The sequence below is a fragment of the Pseudochaenichthys georgianus genome, chromosome 16, assembly GCF_902827115.2.
Source record: "Pseudochaenichthys georgianus chromosome 16, fPseGeo1.2, whole genome shotgun sequence".
NCBI lineage: Eukaryota > Metazoa > Chordata > Actinopteri > Perciformes > Channichthyidae > Pseudochaenichthys > Pseudochaenichthys georgianus.
Window position 1 is genome coordinate 30,187,521 of NC_047518.2, and position 24,749 is coordinate 30,212,269.

At 40.7% G+C, this 24,749-nt stretch overlaps 4 protein-coding genes across 11 annotated transcripts in view; 2 read left to right on the forward strand and 2 right to left on the reverse strand.

Annotated features, from left to right (window-relative positions):
• Positions 1-6,177, forward strand: part of isoc2 (isochorismatase domain containing 2) — a 136,994-nt gene extending 130,817 nt beyond the window's left edge. The window contains exons 1-7 of one of the 3 annotated variants that reach the window (XM_034103383.1): positions 3,953-4,027; positions 4,205-4,308; positions 4,671-4,795; positions 4,901-5,113; positions 5,617-5,687; positions 5,815-5,932; positions 6,016-6,177. In XM_034103383.1, coding sequence (XP_033959274.1) covers position 4,308; positions 4,671-4,795; positions 4,901-5,113; positions 5,617-5,687; positions 5,815-5,932; positions 6,016-6,081 — 594 coding nt within the window. In that variant the 5' untranslated portion in view covers positions 3,953-4,027; positions 4,205-4,307 and the 3' untranslated portion in view covers positions 6,082-6,177. The other 2 variants (XM_071205918.1, XM_034103381.2) reach the window with 2 other exon arrangements.
• atg12 (ATG12 autophagy related 12 homolog (S. cerevisiae)) lies at positions 1,441-3,899 on the reverse strand. The gene is made up of 4 exons (XM_034103387.2): positions 3,731-3,899; positions 2,620-2,756; positions 2,462-2,524; positions 1,441-1,627 (listed from the first exon to the last, which is right to left on the reverse strand). The coding sequence occupies exons 1-4, from the start codon at positions 3,822-3,824 to the stop codon at positions 1,568-1,570; spliced, it is 354 nt and encodes a 117-aa protein (XP_033959278.1). The 5' UTR covers positions 3,825-3,899; the 3' UTR covers positions 1,441-1,567.
• Positions 6,178-6,406: 229 nt separating the features above from the next.
• On the forward strand, positions 6,407-11,111 carry foxj2 (forkhead box J2). Of its 2 annotated transcripts, XM_034101621.2 has the most exons (11): positions 6,407-6,678; positions 6,968-7,298; positions 7,451-7,525; positions 7,613-7,705; positions 7,905-8,054; positions 8,134-8,575; positions 8,883-9,083; positions 9,185-9,286; positions 9,761-9,865; positions 10,004-10,093; positions 10,586-11,111. In XM_034101621.2, exons 2-11 carry the CDS (start codon positions 6,981-6,983, stop codon positions 10,696-10,698), a joined length of 1,689 nt encoding a protein of 562 aa, XP_033957512.1. In that variant the 5' UTR covers positions 6,407-6,678; positions 6,968-6,980; the 3' UTR covers positions 10,699-11,111. The 2 variants fall into 2 exon arrangements, with proteins under 2 accessions (XP_033957512.1, XP_033957511.1); XM_034101620.2 differs by having other exon boundaries at positions 9,761-10,093.
• On the reverse strand, positions 11,084-23,580 carry epn1a (epsin 1a). Of its 5 annotated transcripts, XM_034101616.1 has the most exons (13): positions 23,495-23,580; positions 19,500-19,659; positions 19,073-19,179; positions 18,553-18,711; positions 17,662-17,790; positions 17,242-17,371; positions 16,942-17,099; positions 16,655-16,726; positions 15,185-15,268; positions 14,589-14,871; positions 13,834-13,998; positions 13,385-13,627; positions 11,084-12,988 (listed from the first exon to the last, which is right to left on the reverse strand). In XM_034101616.1, the coding sequence occupies exons 3-13, from the start codon at positions 19,139-19,141 to the stop codon at positions 12,528-12,530; spliced, it is 1,953 nt and encodes a 650-aa protein (XP_033957507.1). In that variant the 5' UTR covers positions 19,142-19,179; positions 19,500-19,659; positions 23,495-23,580; the 3' UTR covers positions 11,084-12,527. The 5 variants fall into 5 exon arrangements, with proteins under 5 accessions (XP_033957507.1, XP_033957508.1, XP_033957506.1 ...); XM_034101617.1 differs by lacking the exon at positions 19,500-19,659 and having other exon boundaries at positions 17,251-17,371; positions 23,495-23,575; XM_034101615.1 differs by lacking the exon at positions 19,500-19,659 and having other exon boundaries at positions 23,495-23,575.
• Between the last annotated feature and the right edge of the window lie 1,169 nt (positions 23,581-24,749).

Genomic DNA, 24,749 nt, shown 5'->3' on the forward strand with positions numbered 1-24,749 from the left:
GTTAGGGCATTAGGATGCATAATGAAGGAAAAAACTACAATCTGTATGTTTAGTATATCGTTTTCTATTTACTGTATCTGTAAACATTGTATTCTGTGTGTCTTGATGTTATCTACAATATTTCCTCCACACTCAATACAATTTGTTCTCAATTAAGAACATTTCTCTTAAGCGTTATATACTGAACTTATGTGATCAAAATACATTTGTTGGAGTTTATTCCATTAATGAATTCTGTGAAAGCTTATCTATAGATACAACGCGTTAACACCACTTTTACTATGTCTGACAAGATGCATTGACAGGTTTGTCTGTCTTTACAAATGTTAAGTAGCTGATTAGAAATGGTACCAGCACATTATCTGAATATCTGATATATGTACTAATATATATATATATATATATATATATATCGCAGTTCTGTTTTCTTAAAACTGTAAGTACTGGTTATTATTTTTGATTGTTTTGTTTGTAAGCCACAGAAAAAAGTTGAACATGTAAATTATAATTTTCAAGTTGGTAAAATCTTCATTTTAATAGTTGTATCCGACATCAGTCCAAAACCTAGAGCAACTCAATTAAAAACCATCATAAATACTTGACAAAAGCATCACTTTTTGACATTTGAAACGCAGGTACCAGTAACTGGTATTTCGAAGTAAATATTACAGAAATTATAAATGTTCTGTTGATTGACTAATCAATAGAGTCATAGTTAGTTTTTTTAAAGTGACAAGTACCTACCAAAGATATTTCCCTTGTCCCTTGTAGCACTTCAGGGAAAACATGAGGTAACTATCAGGATGAAAAGCTGAAATAAAAAAAGGTCCACTTGTTGCAGTCCTGTAAAGCTACAGTCCTCTGTTATCTCTGCCCTGGTCAAGAGCCTTTAATCAAAAAGCTCCTTAAGTACTTGATTTTAGTCGCTCCATCTTGAACTGATTTTAAGGGTCACTACCCTCTTGATCTTTTCCCTCAGTATCCGTCACTTGTGTTTCTCCTCCAGGATGAGTCAGTGATGCTTACCTCTCCAGATGAGATCCTCCCTTTAATCCTCCTGGCCAATAGTCGGACAGAGATGCACCGATGGAGACTGTCTGTCTCCACGCCACTCTCTTTTCTGGCTTTCTTGGGAATTGATGTCACAACCCCATCCTGAATCGTGTAATCCCTCTAAGTCCATCTGTTACTGTGGTGCCCTCTCTTTTCCCGTGTCTGTCTCTTTTGAGTGGATGGTCCTTTGCAATCTCCCAAAAACTTTTGTTAAATGTAACTTTTTCTCTGTATTTATTTCGAAAACTCAAAGTTTGGATAACACTGTGAACCATCTTATCCATAGGAATGGCCATTTGCTTTTTTCCCTTATCACCTTTACCGCTGTGCAAAGCCAGGTCTTGTATGTTAAGAAGAGTGATGACTTAAAATAATGACAGAAGGAGCTTTACATAGTCACAATAATTTATTTACAATATGTATGTACAGAACAAACTGAATGGAAAAAAATGTTGTGCGTTTGGTGGATAGATTAAAGAAAGAGTCAGGTCCAAAATAGAGCTGAAGAAACAGTTCAACCCCAGGCTTGAGATTTACAGTAATGTAGAACCAGCTTGTTATCACTGCCAAAACACTGAAAAAGACAGAGAGGAAAATACAGTAAAGGAAGTGATGTGACAGTACAGCTCAAACTACTTTGTACAAACTACTGTTCACTGTCCTATTTAATTGGATATTGAGCTGCAGAGCAGTAAGAGCGGATGTCCCCTGTCAATTCTGGACTTTGAGGTCATTACAGTTTCTTACTTTAATCAGTGGTTTAGGATTTTAGCATTTGAAACTTGGAGCTTCCCTCTTACTGCCCCCTCTGCTGGTTAAAGCTCCACATGACACAATCTCTTCTATGGCCCAGGATTGGAAAGTACAAACACTACCAATATAATATTTCATTAAAAGGCCAAGAGGCTAAGCAAGTTCGGATATGTTCTAGTTTAGTGGTTTAGTACCATCATACTCTGTCATTTTGTATAAAGTACATCTCCTATAAAAGAAAAGGTAAGATTTACAGAACATAATTCAAAATGAAAAAGTATTATTTGTAAGGAGAGGCTTGGTGGATTTACTAAATAAATAAAAGGCAAACAAATAAATTCAATTTTTGTTGTTGGCATGTAAACATGAATGTACTCAACCTTTTGTGTGTATTGTTTTGCAAATGTAATTGGAGACATAGTTTAGGTTTGAGTGTCTGGATTCTATGTTTTAGTTGCTTTTTAGTTACTCTTTATTAGTAAATGTAACTGGAATCAAACATGGTGTTGGATGATGAGGCTTAAAAGGAAAAGGTGTTTAAATGGACTTTGGAGTTGAGATTATTTAGTTGCACATACTGAAAATGAATTACAAATCAATACTGTTTAGGTTCAAACAGTCACAGGGCATTCAAATACTGTAGGTGTTTACTTACATCAAACAGGATCCCTACTTCTTGATCCGGTGAAGGGGCGAATGACTGGTTAACATAAATGAACTGGAAAAAAGCAGATGAAGTGACATGTAAAGAAAAGAAGACTTTTGCAAACGTTTTAGAAAGTGAACAAACAGGTCGACAAACTTCATCCTTACCAGTTGTTCACTGCCTTCAATCTTGAGGAAGCGAGAGATGAACTGAGACAGGGACAGTATCGTCCGACCCCGCTCCACTGCCCACTTCTTTGTTTTCATTATAGGAGTGTCCCCCACTGCCTTCAGCAGCACATCAACTATAAAAGTGGAGAAAATAAAAGGTGAAAGTGCTGCTGCTGCTGCTGCCACCCAAACTTGTCTGGCCGAATCTGAAGATAAATTGTTGTGGGAATTGATGGAGAAGTTAAATCCATTGAAACATGGAGAAGAAATTGAGAAAATACTTCAGAATTAAGTACATGCCATTCACTCTTTACATTTGTTTTAATAAATACAAATAGGCTGTGCTCAAAAGAAACGGAATTTGAATATTATACTCAAACATTATTTTTGTGTATATAAATGATAAACATACAGGGCTACAAAAAATAGAGGAGATATCTTCTAATATACTAGATATGATACACTTCAGTCAAGTATGGGCTCACTCATCACTAATGGTATCTATGAAATAGAGTATTTATTTGGTAAAGTCAAAAATAGTTTTATAAAATAACTCTGTAACAGAAAGTCTCCCTGGATTAAACTTCCCACAGCTCATGAGAATAATATTAGTAAAAAGTAGGATACTCCTTGCAATTCCAGAAAGAACGTTTTTAATGCCCTAAACCTAAACCATGAAACGAGATCTGTTGTGTGACAATTTTAAGCTAACTGGAGTTTGTTAGCTTAGCATTAATACAATGACAGTTACAAGAGGTAGTTGATATTGGCACTATCGTAAAAAATATGTTATGTAAGCAGCATCTCTGAAAAGTATACATCCCAAGAGGGAAACTAAGATTATATTCGTAAAAAGATTATATTTTGCCTTCATAAATAGCAGCATTTGATTTCGCCGTTCCCCAAACCGGTAGTACTAAATGAAAAACGCTTAATGCTTATTGGCTAAACAGAAAAAAGGAACCTTTCTATTGGCCAAAATCTCTGTCGATCTTAATTTACGTCACACACCCGGAACAGTTTCTTCTAGCACTGTCAACATCCCTCGTAAACAGAAAGTTATTTATCACTGATTGAGTAGAGTTTTGGATATATAACAAATTCTTACTTTTTTTCTTCTCATCATTTGTCGACGTATCGTCTGGCGGCGGTTGTGACTCCTCTTTTGGCGTTTCTGTTGGGGACTCTGCATTGTCAGACATCTTCAGGTGACCACTCTGGCTGTGGTTACCACCCACCTGAACAAGCCTAGCGATTGGGTGCGTACAATGGCTGCTATTGCCTCTAAGAACCGTCAATCACGAAGACACGTAATTCTATTGGTCAATGGGCGGTGGGCGCTGCTGTGTTTATCAAAGGCTGTAGAACTTGTGTGTCTTCCTCATACACTGTAGCTACATGCTAGGTTAGTTGTTCTTTTTTTTCACATTGGAATTGTTAAATTGCTTATCACGAATGTGGAAGTTGATTGTCTATTGATTTAATCTTGTGCACGTTTTTGTTAAATATTGCATGCATTCCTACTCTTTCGCTTCAACTAAAATAGCATGTTGTGTTCGTTTCTCATAACACAATCACATAGGACATTATACTTTAACCTGACAGCTGAACTTACTACAGCCCTGTTTGACTCCATTACCTAGTCCTCTACCTCTACCAGACACAAGGACCATTCAGACAACAGCAGTAAGTTCACTTTAATGTTTCTTTATATTACGTTTAGCTCAAATGACCGTAGCTATATTTCGCCATGTCACTCTAATTCAATTGTGTTCAGCTGAGACGGTTCTCATTGTTATAAAGACAATGCCATTCACCATTGACGAAATATTTCGTACAAGGAAGAGAACCTATTTCCTTTAAAAGTAGACACAAATTGGAAAAACATAATTTGAATGCAAAATGTATGTCAAACAGAATTGCATACATGACATTGCATGGGGGATATTATTAAAACTTCAATGCTATTTTAAACTGCAGTGGCCAATCCACTGTGTTGTTCCTGACCTTAAATCTGTACCTCCTTTTCTGTTAACTTGCTCTTCCAGTGGCAAGCATTGGCCGGCTCTCCACCAAGGATGCAGTGCTCCTCCTGTGTGACATGCAGGAGAAGTTCAGACCCAACATCTTCCAATTTCCCAACATTGTCAACAATGCAGCCAGATTGCTCAAGGTTGGAAATACTCACCATCACAGAATCACGCAAGTAGCTGTCAACCATACCAGTAATCAGCTTCCTATATTTATTATGAACTATTAATTATATCTCACTTCACAGGCCAGTCGTGTTCTCGGCATCCCTGCCATTTTAACAGAGCAGTACCCTAAAGGCTTGGGTCTCACTGTACCAGAGCTGGAGGCAGGTGACCTGACTGCTTATGCTAAAACCTCTTTCACCATGATGATAGACGAGGTGGAGAAGCAGATGCAGGCCCTCGGGAACCCCAAGCAGGCTATACTGTGTGGAATAGAGGCACACGCCTGTATTGCAGTAAGACCACATCACTGTTCAAATGTCATAATATAATTACATTATTTGTAATACATACATTATTTGAAATGTATTTTAAATATGTTCCTTTGTTATAGTTTTTGTAAATCACAATTACTTGCAGGTTTTATTCTCCAGTTGGTTTGCCTACTGTTCTTAAAGATGCCAGATCTTGCTCATACATATCATATTTGTCTTATGCATTCTTGCATGGATTTTTGATTGAAATAAAACCCTTTTTATTAGTGGTCCTTCACAGATTAAAGGAGAAATATAGTGGAAAAACTCACTTGTTTAGTGTACATACACGTGGGTTGGATTACCTACCAACCCACACACTGTAAAATAGGAACATTTATGATGTGGAAGGCGATGATGGGAAATCTTATTATTAAGCTATAACATTATGCTGTTCTAAAGAAATTTTATTATGCTAGTTTTCATGGCGTGCAACAGAGCTTAAGTTAATAATTAAATACCCTTCCCTCTTGTCTTTTCCACAGTGCACAACCTATGACCTGCTTGAAAAGGGAATAGAGGTTCATATCGTGGCTGATGCCGTCTCATCCAGAAGGTATCTGTGTATTCTATATTTTGTTCTGTTATATAGCATCGTCTCACCCACATTAAATATAGATTTGTTTCTCTGTGTTTCTGGAATCGGTTTATATGTGTTCCTACTTTTGTGTCTCCCCACACAGCCAGACAGACCGCTTGTTTGCTCTGTCCCGACTGAAGCAGAGCGGGGCGTTCCTCACCACCACTGAGGCTGTTCTGCTGCAGCTGGTTCAAGACGCCAAACACCCAAACTTCAAGGAGGTGCTTGCTAGCTGCACTTTGTTGCTCCCCTGAGTTACTTTTGTTTGTTTCATGCCTGACAAACTTATTTTCTTTATTGACAGATCCAGAGGCTTTTGGCTCACCCGTCCCCTGACACCGGCCTCCTCTCCTTCTTCAGCGCTCTGTAGCAGTACAATCTCCTGTGATTCTGTCCCTAAAATACTGTACAGAATTTCACTGCAACACACTGATAAAGTGCTTCAATAAAAGGATATTGCTATACATTTTATGGCTCTTGTGTTCATGTTTCAGAATCAAACTCTCATGCTTTGTTTGAAATCCTGAGTCTGAACTGTTGAAGTAGAAACTGACAGGTTGTCCCTATTCATTGCAGTCCTGGTGAGCCTACAGCTGGAGGAACCTCGAGTTCAAACTTAGAGAGTCTGAAGAGGAGGGACCAGCTCACAGAGGGGAGGCGCAAAGAGTGAGGTCACAAAGAGGGAGGGATGAGTGACGTAATTCTGGTAAAGCCAGAAAGGGAGGGGAAGGACAGAGAGGGAAAGAAAAAGGAAGCTCTCCGATAAGTTTTTTTTGTATGTATTTCTACAAAGTTACACAAACTTTCACCAACCAAAGGCATGACTGACCTTGTGGGGATCAACTTGCTGAAGAGGGAGATCTGAAGGAAGGGACGGACAGCAGTTTGTCAGCAGTTGTGCACAGCTGATGACAACATCACATATTAACACTTTTTAAGGCCTTGGGCCTCGAGTAACCAAACAGAGGTAAGCAAGTCATTCTTATTCCTCACAAAATAGAAAGTACATGTGGCGTTGTCACACTTATCGGCAGTCATTTTCATGTATTTGCTTGTGAGTGGATAGTTTCCACAGCAGGACAAAGTGTCGGAACTTGCAGAGTGGAAGTACAGGAACAGAGCGGTTGACAGTGTTACATCACAGGCAGAGGGAAATCTGTAAAAGCATTACTCAGTGTTGTGTGTATAGCTACAGTGTCCCAAGGTAAGGGAACTATTGTTAAAATGCTCTCTTCTGATCCTTCATACCCAAACAGAGAAAAAGAGACAATGTCCTCTGAACTGAACTCCAGTCTCACCAGTATCGACTGGCTGCCTCAGCTGGGAATCAGCAGCCTGCGCTCGGGGAGAGACAGAGGAGGAGAGAGGGACAAGAAGAGAGACAGAGGGAGGGAGAGGGGAGACTTCCTCCCCTCTCTGCCGGACCCCTCCCACTCTAACTACAAAGGGAAACCCCCTCACAGCTATGCCACTCTAATCGCCATGGCAATAGCAGCTGCACCTGAGAGGAAGTTGAGTTTGAACGACATCTACACCTGGATCAGTGACACCTTCCCCTACTACAGCCGAGCTGGCCGCGGCTGGAAAGTGAGCTTGAATGTAGCACAATAACAAATTATCTTCATATTAGAATGGTGATAACTATGGTTCGGGATGTTTTGGGATATGTTACCAATTTCCATATTATTTGCATTACCAGCTGGTGCACGACTGACTTCATAATTTTGTTTCCCTCACAGAACTCCATTCGGCATAATCTGTCCCTTAATAAATGCTTCAGGAAAGTTCCTCGACCACAGAGTGACCCCGGCAAGGTGAATACTGACACATTTTGATTCTGCATCATGTGAGATGGAGGAAGGGAAGAGCGTTAATCTGAGCACTTGTTTTGTTAATGGCAGGGCTCCTATTGGACAATGGATGGACCTGCAGAGATGAATCAAGTGAGGGCGCCTAAACGTCCCTATCCAGAGGAGGGAGAGGAGAGGCAGGATGTATGTTGTAATATCACTTACTCACCTACTCTATATAGAAGAGAATGCGCCTATTGAAAAACTTGACATTGTTGAGAGATTAGTCAGCATTCAGTTACAGTTTATTGAGGTGAGGTGAAAAAAGTGTTTTTCATTTTACTTTCCTGCAGGAATTTATATTTGTACCACCCTTTCACTTCGTCTCACTGTGCTGTTTCAGGTTCCTGTAGGGACACAAGCGGAGAGCAGAGCTTCTCCTCATCAACATCCACCTCCCCCCTCACACAGAGACCACCAGCTCACAGAGCCTCTGGGAGCCATCCAGCAGCAGCCTCCCCACTTTGCCTCCCTTTCCCCTCCCCCATGCAAGGTAGAATCACGTTCACCTTTCTTTATCACAGTCAGGGTTGTTTCAGCGTTTCATCTGATCTAATCTTTTATCTTCACAGCAACCATCACCCTACATGCCAAGCCCTGTGTCCTCTCACTCTGTCCATAATCAATCTCCTGCTGCCCCTATGTCTTCTATCCATTCCTTTTCACCTCACCATCCACCTGGACCAACTTTTACCCCCCCTCCTTTATCTGCTGCCAATATGTCTTCTCCTTCAGCTCATTCTTTCCCCAATGCCCCATTGTCCTATCCTGCTAATTCAGTTTCTGGTCCCATTTTCACCTGCGCTCCTACCGCAGTGCCTGTTTGCACTGTGTCCGCCCCCCCTCACTCCCCTGTGTGTGGGGTCCCTTCATTTGTTGCTGGTCCTCCTGTGGTCTCAGTGAACTCCTCCGAGCCTCAGCTGCATTTCACCTTCGACGAGATGATCTTGCCAGACTTGTATGCGTCTTTCAAGTCTATCTTCAAGACCATGCGGGACAGGGGTGGCTCACAGTGTGAGTACTATGTCTGTCTAATGCAGCACTTTGGAACAGTCGTCTTGAAAAGTGCAACATAGTTATATATATTAAAATTTCTGAACCACAACTAAAGATTGCAATATGTCATATTTGTACTGCTTACATGATCTGTATCATGCGTCATGTAAGTAGTACTGTACCAGAACAATCAGTAATGTGGAGTTAAGCATTTACTTTTCAGATAAAGGACCTCTGTGCCAAAATGGAAACTCAAATATTGATTAAGCCGACATTATACACATTAACAGCTCGGATGAGTGACTTATTTGTATGCAATTTACAGCGGATGTTGCTCCACTGGCTCCTCTGAACAACGACATTACCCCACTTCACACTCCAACTCTGCTGCCATTTTCCCCTCACCCTGCACCACCAGCAGCAGCACCTCCACCTGCAGCTCCTCATGTAGCTCCACCTGCAGCACCTCATGTAGCACCTCCATCAGCTGCACACCCTCCTGAGACTGAGCGCATTCCACAATACAGTAAGTCCAACATTACCTCACTTACCGACCCCAGACATGCTTGAATTGCATTACAAGCAGAATCAGTGCTTTCTAAAGTTACCTTCCCTCTTCCACTTTAGCGGTGCCAGCTGACTGGTTCAGTAACCCTGATTCTCTGAAGGAGAGCTTCCGCATTGCCAGCAGTCTAGACTGGGCCAACATCGACCTCTCTGGTCACCCAGGTCTGTGCTGTTCACCAGTCTTGATAACATGTTGTTTCTCTTCTGGAGGTTGTTTGGGTCAAATCTGCTGAGGTTTTGAGATATTCATCTACTCTCTCAAGTATTAGACGAAGGAAGAGAGGAGCTGTTTGAGTCATAATAATAATTTGCAGATTATTCAATAATGAATATCATCTTCATTGCGGCCTGGAATGGTGCTGTGTTGTGACACCACTAATACAACGTGTACAGTGGTGGAATACAATTCTCAGAGATACTGTGGATATCTCAAAACCTCAGCAGATAAAAATAAATCTGGCTTGTGTGAACTGCCAGATTTACTGACCCATTAAGATATTTGTCTTTTTCTGCTGATGTATCAACTCTTCATGGGTGGCAGATAGTGAAACAACTGAATATGATGATAATTTAAAACATTTTTCAATAACTTTTGTTGTTGTTTATTAAAGACTTTCTCTCCCATTCTGTCCCCAGACCTGCTGGAGGGCATGCGGCAGGCGGAGCTCTGTGATTGGGCACTGGACCCGACGCTCTTCACGTCCCTCTGCGACTCTCTGAACCGCTTCTTCACTCAGAAAGGCATGATTACCTCTGGGAGTAACTCCCCCCTGGCCCTCGGGGGTCCTCAACCCCTACACGGCCCCCCATTCACCTCCAATCCGCCTCCTACCCTCGCCAGCCTGACTCACCCCTCACCCCTCCCTTACTCTCCCATAGTTCACCCCGTCAGTGGAGTGCAGCCCCCCCGCAGGGCTCCGCACATGCAGGGCCAAAGACCTCAGCTCACACAACCTGCAAACACAACCGGTAAGAACTGGACATCATGGTCGGTTTCCATTTAAATGTTTGTGTTAACTGAGTGGAATTCTGTATGGCGCTTGAAAGAAGGATAGGTTCAGATATTTTTCGAAATAAATAACTCAATAAATTATACAATTGATATAAAAGAAAGAAATACATGTGCATGTTAATTTGATAACCAGAACACAGAACTAGAACATATTTTCTAATTGTTTCATAATTCATTAACATTCATATTTATTTCCAACTTGATTTGCTTGTTTAAATTGATCTCTGTACATTTTCCCAATTTTTAACTTAAATAAATACATTATATCAATTATAAATGCGTTTAACTATTTCTGTACATGTTGTTTCTCTATTTCTTAGTTGTTTCCCATAATGGTAGATGCAGTCTGTGGTAAAGGAGAAGTTATTTAAATAGGAATAACCTTACAATAGTGTTTTCACTTCCTGTTTGTTGTGTGCTAACTTAGTCCATGTTTCTCTGTGTCTCAGCTGGGATGCAGCCTCAGTCCATGACACCACGACAGCGTCCTCCATTGAAGAATCTGCACAGCAACAGTGAGGAGATCCAGGACGACTTTGACTGGGACTCTCTGCTAGGTTGAGCCTGACTTCCAGTTTAAAACAGAACTTATCAGAGAAATGTGGCTCTTCAGTCTCACAGCCGTCTCCACTAAACTCTATGCGGGGGCTGCCTTACTTTTGTATCTTGAAGCTTCTCTGAGAGCAAGTTTGGGATCAAGTGTGTCACATTCAACTGAATGCTGTATTTTAAGGTTAAATAGTTGTACAAATTATTCACCTTAACATAGCTGTTTTAACTTTTGTTTAGCTTTTCTTCTGCAGGCTGTTTTTTTCTGTTGGATTTTAGCTTTGAAAAACATGTTCACCAAAGAAAATAAACTGTAAATATATTCTTATCAAATTATCTGCAGAAATGAAATACATATGGGATGCTTGGATATAAACAATAAACACATAACAAGCATGAAACAATAAACACAAAGTGTTTGTTTTATTTCGTAAATTCCTTTTGATTTTTTTTCCATTTTACTTTTCAAATGTGAATGTTCACAGTCATCACCACACAAAAGTCAACCTTACCCAATAAAAGATATTTTTCTTGTTGATATAAAATAACAATTAATTCATCAAACTAAATTAAAAGAACAGCATGGAGCATGTCGTCAAGTCCAAGTTTTTTTCTTTCATTCATTGAAATAATTGTCTTTTTTTTTTTAAGAAGCATCAGTACTCTCCCTCTCCGAAGACAGGGCTGAAACGGGTGGACAGTGTAGCTCTGGGACACCTGGACACCAGGGGTCCCATATGAAATGTGTGATTGGAAAAACTAATGCTTCTGATTAACAAACAAAAAAGTGAATATGATTGGCAGAGAAATGTGTGACCCTTATACCTCATCTGAAATCCCAACATTACATAGTATTAATACAAGTGACAATTTTTTAAAACAAAAATAATGGATGTCATTTCTTGCTTTCTGAGTCACTGAAATAAGAATGGAGACAGATATTGACACATATACACAGAAACAGGCATTTGCACTATTGCATACTCACAAATGAGCATTCATTTTCTCATTCGCACCTGGCTGCAACACACACATTCAACAAACATCCCATCACTTCGCCCGTCAGACCACAGAGGTCAGAGCTCTCTTTAGTTTTCTCCAATAAAATGAAGGGGAAAAAATAAGCATTTGATTTCAATGGCATCATCGTGTGATTTTCTTGTTAATTTGTTCCCAAAAATTGGAAACAAAATAAATTACATTTAATATTAAATTAAAAGTAAAAGAGTTGAAACATTTTGACCACATTGTGCCTGAAATGCTAATGCAGGATTTCCAGTCTGTATTGGAGTTCATTAAAAATCATCCTTCATGCACATTTTTCCTTTCAGTGATTCAGTGTTTATCTTCATTCGAGAGAGAGAGCGAGAGAGAGAGAGAAAGGTGCAACAGTTTCTCTGTTCAGTTTCTTAGTGGCTATGTCTGCTCTCTCTCCAGCTCTCTGTCAGTGCAGTAATATTACAGAATGATACTACTGAAAACGCCTCTGCTCACAGACTTACCTTCATCTCAAGACAGGACTGAAAATAACACAACATGAAGAACGCTACAGAACGGCACAGGATTAAAACAAAAATAAATAGATCTCTATTTCCCGCCCACAAACAACCCATACTGTAATGAAAGGAACTAAATGTGGAAAATTATTCTGAAATGAAATAATGCTTTTGAAGGAAAAGATAAACATAATTTTTAAATTTTTAGTTTTTTTCTTTAAATATAGAAATGTACACATTTTTCTTTTTGGACACAAACTGTGTTGAAGGGGGGGGGGGGGTGAAGGGGGCAGCAGGTACGACAGGGGAGGTTGAAACTGGTGAGCAAAGTAGTGGTGACACTTCCTCAAAGAAGGAAAGGGTTGGTGCTCGCTCCCGTCGTTCCTCCGCCTCCCACTGACCCTCCTGCCCCCATCACTCCGGATCCACTTGGCCCACCCAAAATCAGCTGAGGAGGTGGTCCGCCTCCGTGCCCCATAAAAACCGAGCCTGGGGGGGCCATAGGCGAGAGGCCGCTGAAGGGCATGCCCATGGGGCTGGCCTGCATCATGCCCATGCCCATCCCTGGAGCCCCCATACCCACAGTCATTTGCCCCATGCCCATTCCTGGTTGCATCATGCTCAGCATGGGGTTGGGGGGCACAGGACTGGAGCGGAGGCTCAGGCCAAGTGAGGAGGGCTGAGGTGAGATGGAGCTCATGGGGGGGGCCACGCCAAACGGGTTGGAGCAGGCAGGTATTGGAGAAACCCCCCGACTGGAAATGGTGCTGCCTGGAGTCACTGCCATGCCAGGAATAGGAGATGAGCCTGAGGTCAGAGGTCAGAGCGGACAGGAACACATCAGGATCACTTCATACCTGCCATTACACTTTGTTCAACACTTTTTCAGATACCTTTTCAATCCATGCCAGGTTTTTATATTTGTCAACACATGCCAGTTAATCTAATAATCTAATCATATTTAATCCGCAACCGTTTTATATGATAGATTTGGATTTTAATAACCAAATATGAAATAGTTTGAAATGAACTTTTCTCAATTTTAGTGACTGTGCACTTTTCATGAACAGGGTTAGAGTGTCTGTCTGTCTGTCTGTCTGTCTGTCTGTCTGTCTGTCTGTAAAAGCAATGTTGATCTTAACAAGTTTGGTTGTTGCTCTTTTCTCAGGTTATACACAGATATAGACGATAGCTGTAACTAACCTGTGTTCTGGAGGAAGGGGTTGTGCGCTGAAGAGGAAGAGATGGAAGGAGGCGGTGGCTGTTTGGGTTTGGGTTTAGATGACAAGAGAGAGTCGAGATCCACCAGCGCTGCGTTGGGGCCGAGGAAGGACTCGGGAGTCTTACGAACAGGAAGTGAAGAACCAAGAGATGACAGGTCAAAGGGCACCGGGGAGCCTGTGCTGTTACAGCCTATTGCCGGGGACCCCCGTCGCTCCGGGTCTCCTGAGGAGGATAGAAACAGTAAACCAGGATACAAGCAAAGTCTTTCTTTCCTTATAATATAACCACAGATTATATAACAGACACTAGAGGAGGATGAAATGTAGGACAAGACAACTGTAGTGTGCATGCAGTTATACATCTGTGTGGAGTCCCTGTACCCACACCTCAGTGTTTGAGAGTCGGTGTAGCTTTAAGCGTGGATGTACCTGTGCCGTTTGTGTGTAGGGCGGTGCCACTCCAGATGTCGGAGGTTATAAGGTCAGAGGCAGGGAGAGCCCCTTCACCTGCCCAGGGGTCTACGGGCCCCCCCGAGGAGGATGTGCTGGGTGGCACCGGGGGGCCCCAGGGGTCGGCACTGGGGGGGGTCACAGCTACAGGGGAGGGGAGGAGACGCAGGGGAGGGGAGGGTTAACACAACACCTTACAGGTACATACACCATAAAGAGGGAGCAGGAAGCTGGGCTGGGTTCCAACACTGTTGCTTCTCTCCTTTAACCTCTGCAGTCCCACTAACGTGACAGCTGACAGCAGATAGTAGGTTCTCCATCACCTTTTTCATATCTAAAGCTCAGTGGAGGTAAAGGAGAGATAATAAGCAGCTACCCCATACAATAAAGAGGCACAAAAGGGGTGAGAGAAGAGACAGCTCTGGTTGAGACACAGCCACAGTCAGTCCTGAGTAGAAACAAGAGGATAACAATCCCTGGTTTAGACACAGAGGGAGAATGGATTTAGCATGCTTGCTTTCCTCATTACACACTGAAGGCATGTATGAGAGCTATGACAGCATGGTGACATGACTACATTACAGGCCGTAATGAAGACAGGAAATGGAACAGAGGAGTAAAGGTTGAGAAGTCTTCACATCCTCCAGAGAGCAGGACACGCTTTTCTTCTGATACTCAGCCGAGAGTTCACATTTCCAGTAACCTGCGGAGTGACTAATGATGTGGTTGCTTACCTGAACTCGCCCAGGGGTCGACGTTGTTAACTCTGTTGGACGTCTCTCCCCAGGGGTCAGGGGGCAGGGCTATATTGGGTGGAGCTCCCCCACCCCAGGGGTCAGAGCTTGTAGGGGATGTGGGTGACGTAACCCCCCATGGGTCTGCAGGAGCTGCGCCCCAAGGACCTGAGGCAGCAGGGGCAGGAATCGAGGGTGGAGGCGAGGGGCCGGCAGAGCTCAAAGGGGCCGCAGCACCGGCGGCCCCCCAGGGGTCGCTTGCACTCAGCTCCATCAGAGAGCCCTGTGCCGAGAATATCTTATCGATTAATGCTCCTAAAGCTGTGTTCAGAAAGAAATCTAAGGACACATTCACCCCACGATGTAGAGGTTAGAAGACGAGGAATTTCACAAAACGGAGAAGTCAAAAGAGAGAGAACTGCAGATCAAATACCACTGCTTTTTAAAACTACTTAATCTAAGGGGGATAACCTCAAGGGACGGTCTCAACCACCATTAACACAACAGTTACAATCATTTGGGGGGACTGAGAGAGACACAGATAGAGGAGGTAATGTCAGGAGAGTGAGAGACGTAGAGACACTTTGAACACACACCTCCTCCGGCTTCTTCTTTTCCCTCCTGCTCTCCTCCAGGGCCATCTGCAGTCTCAGGTCGTCTCCTCTGCGCAGTCGCTCTTCCTGCCAATCACACACACTGTGAGGTCAGCTACCTGAGACACACAACCTTAGAAAGCACACCACATTTACAGATTTAAGATCAGTTTAACATTCCAAAGATGAATTAGTGGGAGTGGAAGTGAAAACGTTTGATCACCATCTACAGTGAAAGGAAATTAAGGCAAATCGCCCAATCCTTGAATTAGTAGTTTGCTATTTTGTCTGATTCTCACAGTATTTCAGCAAAACACAATCAGATCAGACACATGCTTGTTTCACACATGAAATAAAGTTATCCAGGACTGCTGTCAATAGACAACCTAAAATAAATTGAGTACAGATAAACTGTCTGGAAAGGTTTAGACCAGAATAGGCTATAATTGATATACTATATATACTGACTGAACCAACATCAGCACTTAAGGGGGAAAGACAAAGACAGCCGTAGTTAATTTGCTTGTTGACAAGTTGTCATTTTGAATACTTCTCAGAAACTATTGGTTGGTTTTAATTCCTTCATGCTGTTTGTGGATAACTTGCTTAAAATGCTGTGCATAAAGAACAGGAAGTCGTCTTTTAGCATTGCCCAGTCAAGCCACTTTGACATCCAGCCTACCTGGAGTACATCAAATAAAAACGCCAACACAAATCTTGCAGATCGCCACAGGACGTTCCCACCTAATTCAACCTGTTTTTCTATCACCTAGTAGCAAGGAGTGACACAGGGATTTCTCCATGAAGAACAGACAGTATCTGCTATATAACGGAGCAAGTCTTATGCTTAATGCCACTTGTGACATATAGTGTTATCCTTATAAGACCCTGCTTTAGTTTTAGATTACACCAATGGTGCGGTAAGTGCAGGACTCTACCCGCTAGCATAAAAAAGGTTAACAAATGTTTAACTCAGTCAACATGGTACAAGCAAGTTACAACAGCAGGAGACGGGTGTAAAAGTTTAGGTAAAGAGTGCATTCAAAAACAAGACTAGAATTGAAAGCATGCTATCAGAGAGGGTGAAGGAGAGGAAAGAGTGATCAAACCACTCAGTGTTTAATTCAGTATGTTATGAGAAATATTTGCCAATGCCATGCATATTCAACAAAAGAAATTAGAGATAATCAAATCTTTGGGAGCTGATTTTTGACATAAATTTAAAAAGCACCTACTTTGCAAGCTTTATAGTTTTGCAGAATGTGAAAGGAATTTGACTGGACAAGTGATCACGACCAAATTACTGCATTCTGATGCAAATTTATATTTTGAAGAAAATGACACATGACAAATATGAGCAGAAATTAGTTTTGTTAATTGATCAATACTTGATGTGTAATTCAGAAATTCCAATTGACAGAAAGACAGATAGTATGTGACTGGGCCCCCAGTCAGCTGGCTCTGCCCCCTGACCTTTTGTTGCGCATCTTTGCTGAGTGTGATAGCATAGCTGAGCTCTGCGTCCTCCAGAGGGTCCTTGTTAGTCTGGGGGAGGTCAGGCAGTACATGGTGAGAGCAAAGCTAGGTGTGTGTGTGTGTAGTGAATAGTATGGGTAATATATCCCTATGTGTACACAAGTGCTGAAACAAACTGTACAAACTGCAAACTCTGCTGGTGTTAGTCACAGTAATGCTTGAATCCTTATCTCAGAGGGCTCTAACTTAGCTGTGTCTGCCCTGAATGTGCTGCTTTGTGTTACCTGCTCTGCCTCTTCTTTACTCATGGCCAGAGCCAGCTGGAGTTGCAGATCTTCCTCTCCAGTGCTCTGGGGCCACGCCTGCTCAGGGTCGGCCCCCCCAGAGTGGGAGCCCGCTGACAGGCTGCCTCCCAGGCTGGGTGCTGAGGGAGCTGAGGAGGCTGCAACAGAGACAAACCAGAATATGCATGAATGAGAGCTTGTGTAAGGTCATCAACTTATCAGAGCTAAAGGCCTTCTTTCAGTGTAATTCTTTCACTTTGAGCATTGGTTAAATCTTTAAAGACAATCTATTTTAAGTACCAATCTCACCACTGGAGGTTTGTGCCATCTTCTCTTTGGTTTTGAGGGCGTGGATCCTCTCCTCTCTTAGTCTCTCTTCATCTTTTAGCAGTGTCACCAGCTGTTTGGCTTTCTCTCTAACATTTACCCCCTGGAAAAAAGACATGCATAAGCAAACAAGTATATCCTGCAAATGAAGTGTATTGTTTTTACATAACCGTACACCTCAGAGTTAGTGTTAAAGCTTGTTAGTTTGTTAGTTCAAGGTTTCATTTACCAACTTGTTTGCATAGGAGGTCAGAAACACATTGTAAAATGTCCTAGAATTACACACAAGCGGCATGTTTGGAAAAGCATGTCTGCATTCCACAAAGGTGGAACTTACTCGGTAATCACTTCAACTATCTATGCAGCTTTGTGGGCGTGGGTGCGCTTGTGTACCTGGTCTTTGCCGTCTCTGTCTATGAACTGGAAATCCTTGAGGGTCTGGACTGCGTATATGTTCTCTCTGCACTGTTGGGCAACACGTTCTGAACCCGTCTTGATCAGGTACTCCATAAGAGTCATAGCCTGGTGGAAACAAAATCACAACCAATTGACCAATTGTAGAAAAGGGACTTTAATTTCCTTTTTTAGATTCAACATACATTCACATGCTTTCAGTGTGTATGTTAACACACACCATTAGTATTAATAAATAAATTCATACATTTCATAAAACCAAAAATATTTGGAACGGGTCTGAAATCTCTCTCCAGCTTACTCATTGAATTGTCATACAGTTAACACTCAATGGTTTACTCTGTAGTGAGTAGTTAATTGAGATGTATTCATATTTTATATTGTTGCATCGACTCAGTTGTCTTGTGTCTTATCTGTCAGAGAGAAAGCTTTATTTATTTTATTTTTATTATCATACATTTGACCTCCTTGTGTCTATTAACCTGATAACATTTTATATTTGCTGCATGTACCTTTAAAGTTCTTAACAAATAAACTGAGGGGAATTTATTGTTGTTTGTTTTTAACTGGTGATGTGTCATTTTGTAAAGCACTTTGAGCTGCATGTGTTGTATGAAAAGTGCTATATAATTATTATTATTTAAGACGCTTCAAAATCATCGTCATTCTGCATCATCAATGATAAATGTTGTGTGGCAAAATTCAACCAAATTGTATTGAAGGAAAACATAAAGTGGACATCCTATTGCCAAAATATCATCTATTCTACATTCAAACAATGCGAAAACCAATAATGTGTGTATATGATGGTATATGTACTGGTGACATATTGCCACACAATTATACCAAACAGCACAAACAAACACAAACCTTGTACACATGTCTCCAGTTCTTGCCGTGGTCATTGAGGCGCTTCCACACCATGCTCATGATTTCCGAGAAGGCCACAACATTGTAGGTCAGATCAGCAATCTCTGACATCAGAGAGCTGCTGGGGCCCCAGGGGTCATTGGACGTCGCCTCTCTAACCTGCAGCACGACAAAACAGCAAGGGACAAACTTCCAATCATCCTCTATCCGAACTGTCGTGATAAGAATCATATTGAGCGAATACCTTGTAACAATTTGGGACAATGGTCCACAGTGTTCTGAGTATCAATACAAACTCAGTCACGACACAAGCCGAAAAGAGGCAGACTAATGAACGGATGATTAGGTTAGCTAATATTATGAATAATAACTGGAAAGAGGGGGCATGTTGCTTTGCTCGTCAGCAGCTATATGAAGTCACATGTGCTGTAGAGATAAACAGATTACATTTCAGCAATGGACATATGGGGGATGTGGGTGTGAGGAAGAAGAAGACCAGATAAGCAGAAAGACACACAACCTTGATTTCAGCCTCTGAATAGTTGTGGACGATGTTCTTTACTTGTCGCCGTAGCGATGAGGTCGACATGGCAACGGTCTGGCCGTCGAGTCCTGCTGCAAGCTGAACTGCAAATGGAGAACAGAGAGGGGTTGTAAAATATAGGTAATAAAAGCGAACAGCAACAAAGGGCAAAGAGGACTCTTATTTCAAGGAGCAAAATAGGTTTAATTAAAAGAGTAAATTCTACTTTCCAAAAAGAGGGCAAGAAGAGAAAGAGTCAGAAAGACTGGAGAGGATGTATGCAAGTACAAGACGAGTCTGGATAATAGGTGGTCGTCCTTGAGAAGAACAAGAGTGTGAAAGAGGGTGTCTATAGCAGATACATCTGAAACCATGTGACTGCTGGTGTCAACAGAGGAAGTGAGAGAGCGAGCGTCATGCACACCTGTTACACAAGAATGATGCAGAATGAGGGTCTTGCTTTCTTTTCGTTTTTCTGGCTTTTGACTGTGAGCCACTCATTCACGGAGTGCTATGTCTCAGTTTGCCTTTTTCTTCCTGTGACAACATTTGGTCCCAAAACCTTGGGCATAGGGAGATGAGAACTAAGGAGCGAGATTGAGATTATCATTAAAAAAGAACCCACACATACTGAGAGATTACAACTATATCCCAATAAACAGACTAGAACAAGCTGTAACGTTATGCTAGGTCTAACTCCAAAGAAAGCATTAGAAAACATCAGGACAAAGCAGATATTCAGCTACAAAATCACAGGACTTGTTGCTGAACCACACATGGCTAATAGTCAGAGATACACCATACTAGTTATATACTTTATCTTGTTTAGTAAGTCAAGTCATAAAACACTTTTTTATTCTCCAAAAAATAAGAGTGATTGCCATTAAGACACAGGAAGGGGAAATGTGTGTTGTTCCTTATACTTAAATAACATCAGTTGTTAAACCTGAATTGCAGCATTAGGACTCACAACAAGAAGCCGCAAGTTTTATGAATAGGACATGAAGTTCACAAGTTCAAGTACTAAATAAATATTGTATTTGTGAACAGATATTGTAATTGGAAATCTTAGGTATGCTAGATGATAACAGGATCCATTTACTTCATTAGTAATTATATTCCTTATCATTCGACAGATTGAAGTCACAACAACAGTGTTGATAAAGACAAAAAGGTCATAGAAATATTGCAATATTTGTACAGCTCCAAGATGGTATGCAAATAAGCATGCAGGGCATCTCGGAAATTAAACTTGAACCTGTAACAAGTTCATACAGAAGGGAAACTTTTTTTAATACTGATGTCAGCCATTCATAAGAGGCGGAGTATTTGGTGATCATGTTATCAGCAAAACATGTGATTAACAATTGAAAAACACTGTCTGATGAAATCAAATCATGGCTTCTGTTATGCCATTCCAGTGGGACGGTCTCAACTTGACAAAAGCATTATGAAACCATGATCCTGTCGGATGCTGGTCGTGTAAAGGAATGCAAAGAATGATTTCATGGCACAATATTAAATCCCACTGTACCCACTGAGCATTGTTTGCATTTGATTGCTTACGCAGCAGGCTGAAACACTCTTGCTGACCAGATGCATCCTTTCATTGCAGCAATCTGCATTTTCTCACCAAATAGATTATCATTTCGGGTCATGACACAAAGACACTGAGTAACCAATTCACCTACAGGCATGATTTTAGTGCCAATTTATATAAAAGCTGTATGTATTTTTTAAGAGCTAACTTCAAACATTATCTACCCTGTAATACAAATAAAAGGAAATGGTCATTATCCAGTTATCCTTCTGCCTCTTTAAAAGAATGATGAACCCTAATTATATCAGAGCTTGAGTTTAGACATGTTGTACTCTTTAAAAGCACACACAGGAGGAGCAGTTTGAGCAAGTTCAGCTAAATACATTAAAGACAACTTTCAAAGACCACTCCCTCAACTGCCATATCTCAAGAACTAAAGGCAGCAGGAAGGCAACATCTTTTTGGCTAAAGAAGACGAAAGGTTCAACCCACCCACTGCATCAATATTCCCTGAAAAAGTAAATGAGCAATGGTGGGAATTGGAAACCAAGAAACTATGCTTCTCTTCCCATTTCCCTAGCCTCAAACAGACCTTCCTGCGTACAAGTATATACTCCTCAAGAGGGAAGTATGCAGACTGACCTTAACACCATGCAATCTGATGGGCATGAAAACAATTCATACCTTTCTGTTGTTTTGTTGATAGCAATTTAAATAATAATGTACTTCTTATCTTACATTCTTAAATACACTCTAGCTGTCTCTATGCCTATAGACTATTTTAAACACCCACATATACAAAAGTTACATAGTAACTTAACAACAGGAATAACACATTTAGGGAAGATATGCATATGTTCAGGTTTAAATATACTTTGGTAAACCAATGGTGAACCAGACACAACTTTGGTGTATACTTGTCTAAGTGTTTTAAATAAGCCTGACACATATAGATTGTCTGTGTTTAGATTTGTAGGTCAGACAAATATGAGACCACATTGTACAACTGCATCTAATGCAACTATTGCAAAAGCCAGGTCAGAGACTCCTGAAGCTCTGTATCAAAGTTCAAACACTAACTAATCGTTGATAAGGGGCCAAATAATACGCCCTTTGTATCTCAGGTTGTATCAAATATCTCCACAATCTCAAATACTAAAGAAGGTGTCAGTAACTATGTACATGCCGTTGTTCGGAAAAACACAATCACATTATCTTCTACTTTGAATTGTCTTCTCTGCTTGACATATGGGTTTCAATGCCCAATCATGTAACCTCTGACAGGCCTGAAGAAGAAGTATACAATATATTTAAGGAAGAAATTAAGTAAAAGAAGAAAATACCAGAAAACTCTAGGTCCGCTGCAACATTCATTACATACATAAAGGGTAAAGACTTGTCTTTTTGCCTTTTATCTAATCATATTAGTATTAATTTATTTCAATGCACTGGAACATTTGTTGTTGTATGCTATACCTGTATTTTCATATTATAGCTTGTTTAACTTTTTGAGTTCTGTTCTGCTGCTCAATCTGTGAGTTATTTTTATGTGGGGTTATGTCAAACACTTTGAACTGTCCTGTCCTGTTGCTGAAATGGGCTGAATAAACTTGCCTTGCCTTCAGACCAACAGAAGCCCCACTTAGATGAGTGCTAGGTTGAGCTAACACATGTTAATAATACGTTATAGGCAAATGATCCAGTACAAACAAATCGCGGTTACACTTGCATTACAATAATATAGATGTACATAAAGTGCCAACCAGGCCTGCATAACCTAAACAAGGGAGAGTATTTAGGTCTCTGTGTTCCCTAGCCCAATATCCTGAAAGGTATCATTTAATCAGCAATATTTGTTTTCCCTTGTTCAAATGTTCAATGTATGTTTCACTGGGGCAATGGTGAAATCCCCCACCTACTGCTTACTGATGCTAAACTGTACGCCCTCAAATGTTCAGGCAAAGTTTTCTGGACTTTAGACATTGATATCTCCACAGTGGCTGAACACATTTTTACCATACAGGTTCAATCTCCCTTCGGAAATATAGAAATGATCCCAAACCTGAGCTTACTTAGTCCCCCTGTCACTTGTATACACTTGACGTAATCCACACCCAGTTAGCTGGCACACTTAATACCGTTAACAACCGTTACCCATGTAACGTTAAGCAAGCAGTCTGTCAACTGACAGTGCTAGCTCTCCAGCAAGCGTTAACTTAGTGTTAGACAGAGTGGGGACCATGACATTATACAACACTGTTACCAAAAGCATTGTGAGCATTATCTGTGTCAGAAAAATATGTATGCGAAAGACAAGTTTACGCGCAATTGCTAAAGCTGATAAGGCAATAAACATTGTCCTACATGTCATTTAACTGTTAGCTTATATTATCCACTTAGCCGGCAAACTCTTCCATTCTCACACCTTTCGAAACAGTTAGCTAGCACTTTGACACCAGAGGTTTGGGTAAAGTCTGAGTAAAGTGTAGACAGAGGTACAGAAGGGTGTAGGGTGTTTTTGTACGAGTTGGCAGACAAACTAACGCGAAATTAAAGGTGATATTCTTCACACAACCGTGCATTACTACACACTAGGAAGGGGCGGTTAGTGTACCTGCCAGCTTCACTGATAAAATAAATCACTTGCTGCTGCTGCTGCTGCTGCTGCTAGAAAAGATTAGCCAGCTAGTAAGCTAGCAGTTAGCTAGCTAGCTGCTGCTAGAGAGTTCGCAACATGATTGCTAGACTGTACAAGCTTTAATCAAGGACACGTTCTGCTGTGGGACAGTGTTTGATATACACATTCAAATCACAAGCCGAAACGCCAAAAAATACTGACAACAGACCAAAATAAAAAAACAAATCAAGTGTGTACTGACCCTGTTGTAGCTTGAATGTACGAGGAGATGGCCGAATTTCCGCTTCCGTTCTCGGCTACAGGAAAGACCGCACCCCCTGTAGCTTTGTTTTCCTTGGATGGTAGTAGAAGACTCATTCATAATTTATTGATTTTTTTTAATGCCAGAATTGTTGTTATAAATGAAATTAATACAACATTAAAGTTGGTTAATTTTCTATATTTTTTTTATTATTTTATTTTATTATTTTTATTTGAACTATTTTATAACTGTTTTCCTATTCAAGAAAATAAGACATCCCGTTAAACAAGACCTACAAATTAATTACCAGACTATCAAAACGATATCCTTTGTAGCACCGCAAGAGTTTATAGATGAACATAAGCATTTTCAGTAGTAGGCCTACTCCAATATAATACCACGATGGAGTGAGTCTCAAATATAAAGTAAAAATGGCAATCAGTCAGTGTGCATTCTGCAGGGTTGCTTATTCCTATCAAAATCAGAATCAGAATTAGTTCTAATTTATCCCAATGGGGATAACAACAACAATGTATTAAAGAGGAAATCTGTTTAATAAATTATTCCAAGAAGAGACAGGGATGTGACTTTTGGATGACCTAATCTACTATCTATGTATGGGAAATAAATCACATCCATTTTCATGTGTGTTTAAAAAAGTGTTTTAAGGCCCTCTTTGGTCAAATAATAACCTTGATTGGGCCTATAATACTAAAAACCGACCTTTTTCTGCTTTTATCAATTCTTTATTGGCTATAAATGTGCAATTATTTCATTTAAAGCCTTAACAAATACGTTTATCCCATTAAGTCAACCTAAACCAATGTGGTTCATCATGACATAGAATTTTAATAAAATCTTAAGTACCATCATTGTAACCATCATCATAATCCTGATTTTTTTTTTACATTAAGTGTTATATAACAGCTGAAAATACGAAACAGAAAATGTCAACATTTTATTTAAAATTATTAACACATCATATTTCCTTACAAAGAAACTCTCAATATCACTCTTCCTCATCAAACAATAGTCTGCTTGTTGAAGGCTCAGTGGCAAGACACATGACCCTTCTGCTGATTGATTATCTTCAGTTTTGAAACTTAAATCTGCAACAAACCACGTCATATTAAGAGCTAATTCAGCGGCATTTAATTCACATTTAAAATTAAGCCTGCAGAGCCTTAATTAAAGAAAGACCAATCTGGAAATCCAAAACCACTCTCTAAATGTCATTAATAAGTAATGTAATGTA

Coding starts and splice junctions, on each gene's coding strand:
- foxj2 (XM_034101620.2), top strand. CDS start 6,981: ATGTCCTCTGAACTGAACTCCAGTCTCACCAGTATCGACTGGCTGCCT. Junction 7,299..7,450: donor GAGCTGGCCGCGGCTGGAAA/GTGAGCTTGAAT, acceptor TTTCCCTCACAG/AACTCCATTCGGCATAATCT. Junction 9,287..9,760: donor CGACCTCTCTGGTCACCCAG/GTCTGTGCTGTT, acceptor TTCTGTCCCCAG/ACCTGCTGGAGGGCATGCGG.
- epn1a (XM_034101616.1), bottom strand. CDS start 19,141: ATGTCGACCTCATCGCTACGGCGACAAGTAAAGAACATCGTCCACAAC. Junction 17,372..17,661: donor ACAGAGACGGCAAAGACCAG/GTACACAAGCGC, acceptor TCTTTTTTCCAG/GGGGTAAATGTTAGAGAGAA. Junction 16,727..16,941: donor GTAAAGAAGAGGCAGAGCAG/GTAACACAAAGC, acceptor GACCTCCCCCAG/ACTAACAAGGACCCTCTGGA.
- atg12 (XM_034103387.2), bottom strand. CDS start 3,824: ATGTCTGACAATGCAGAGTCCCCAACAGAAACGCCAAAAGAGGAGTCA. Junction 2,525..2,619: donor TTGAAGGCAGTGAACAACTG/GTAAGGATGAAG, acceptor GCTTTTTTCCAG/TTCATTTATGTTAACCAGTC. Junction 1,628..2,461: donor AAGTAGGGATCCTGTTTGAT/GTAAGTAAACAC, acceptor TGTCTTTTTCAG/TGTTTTGGCAGTGATAACAA.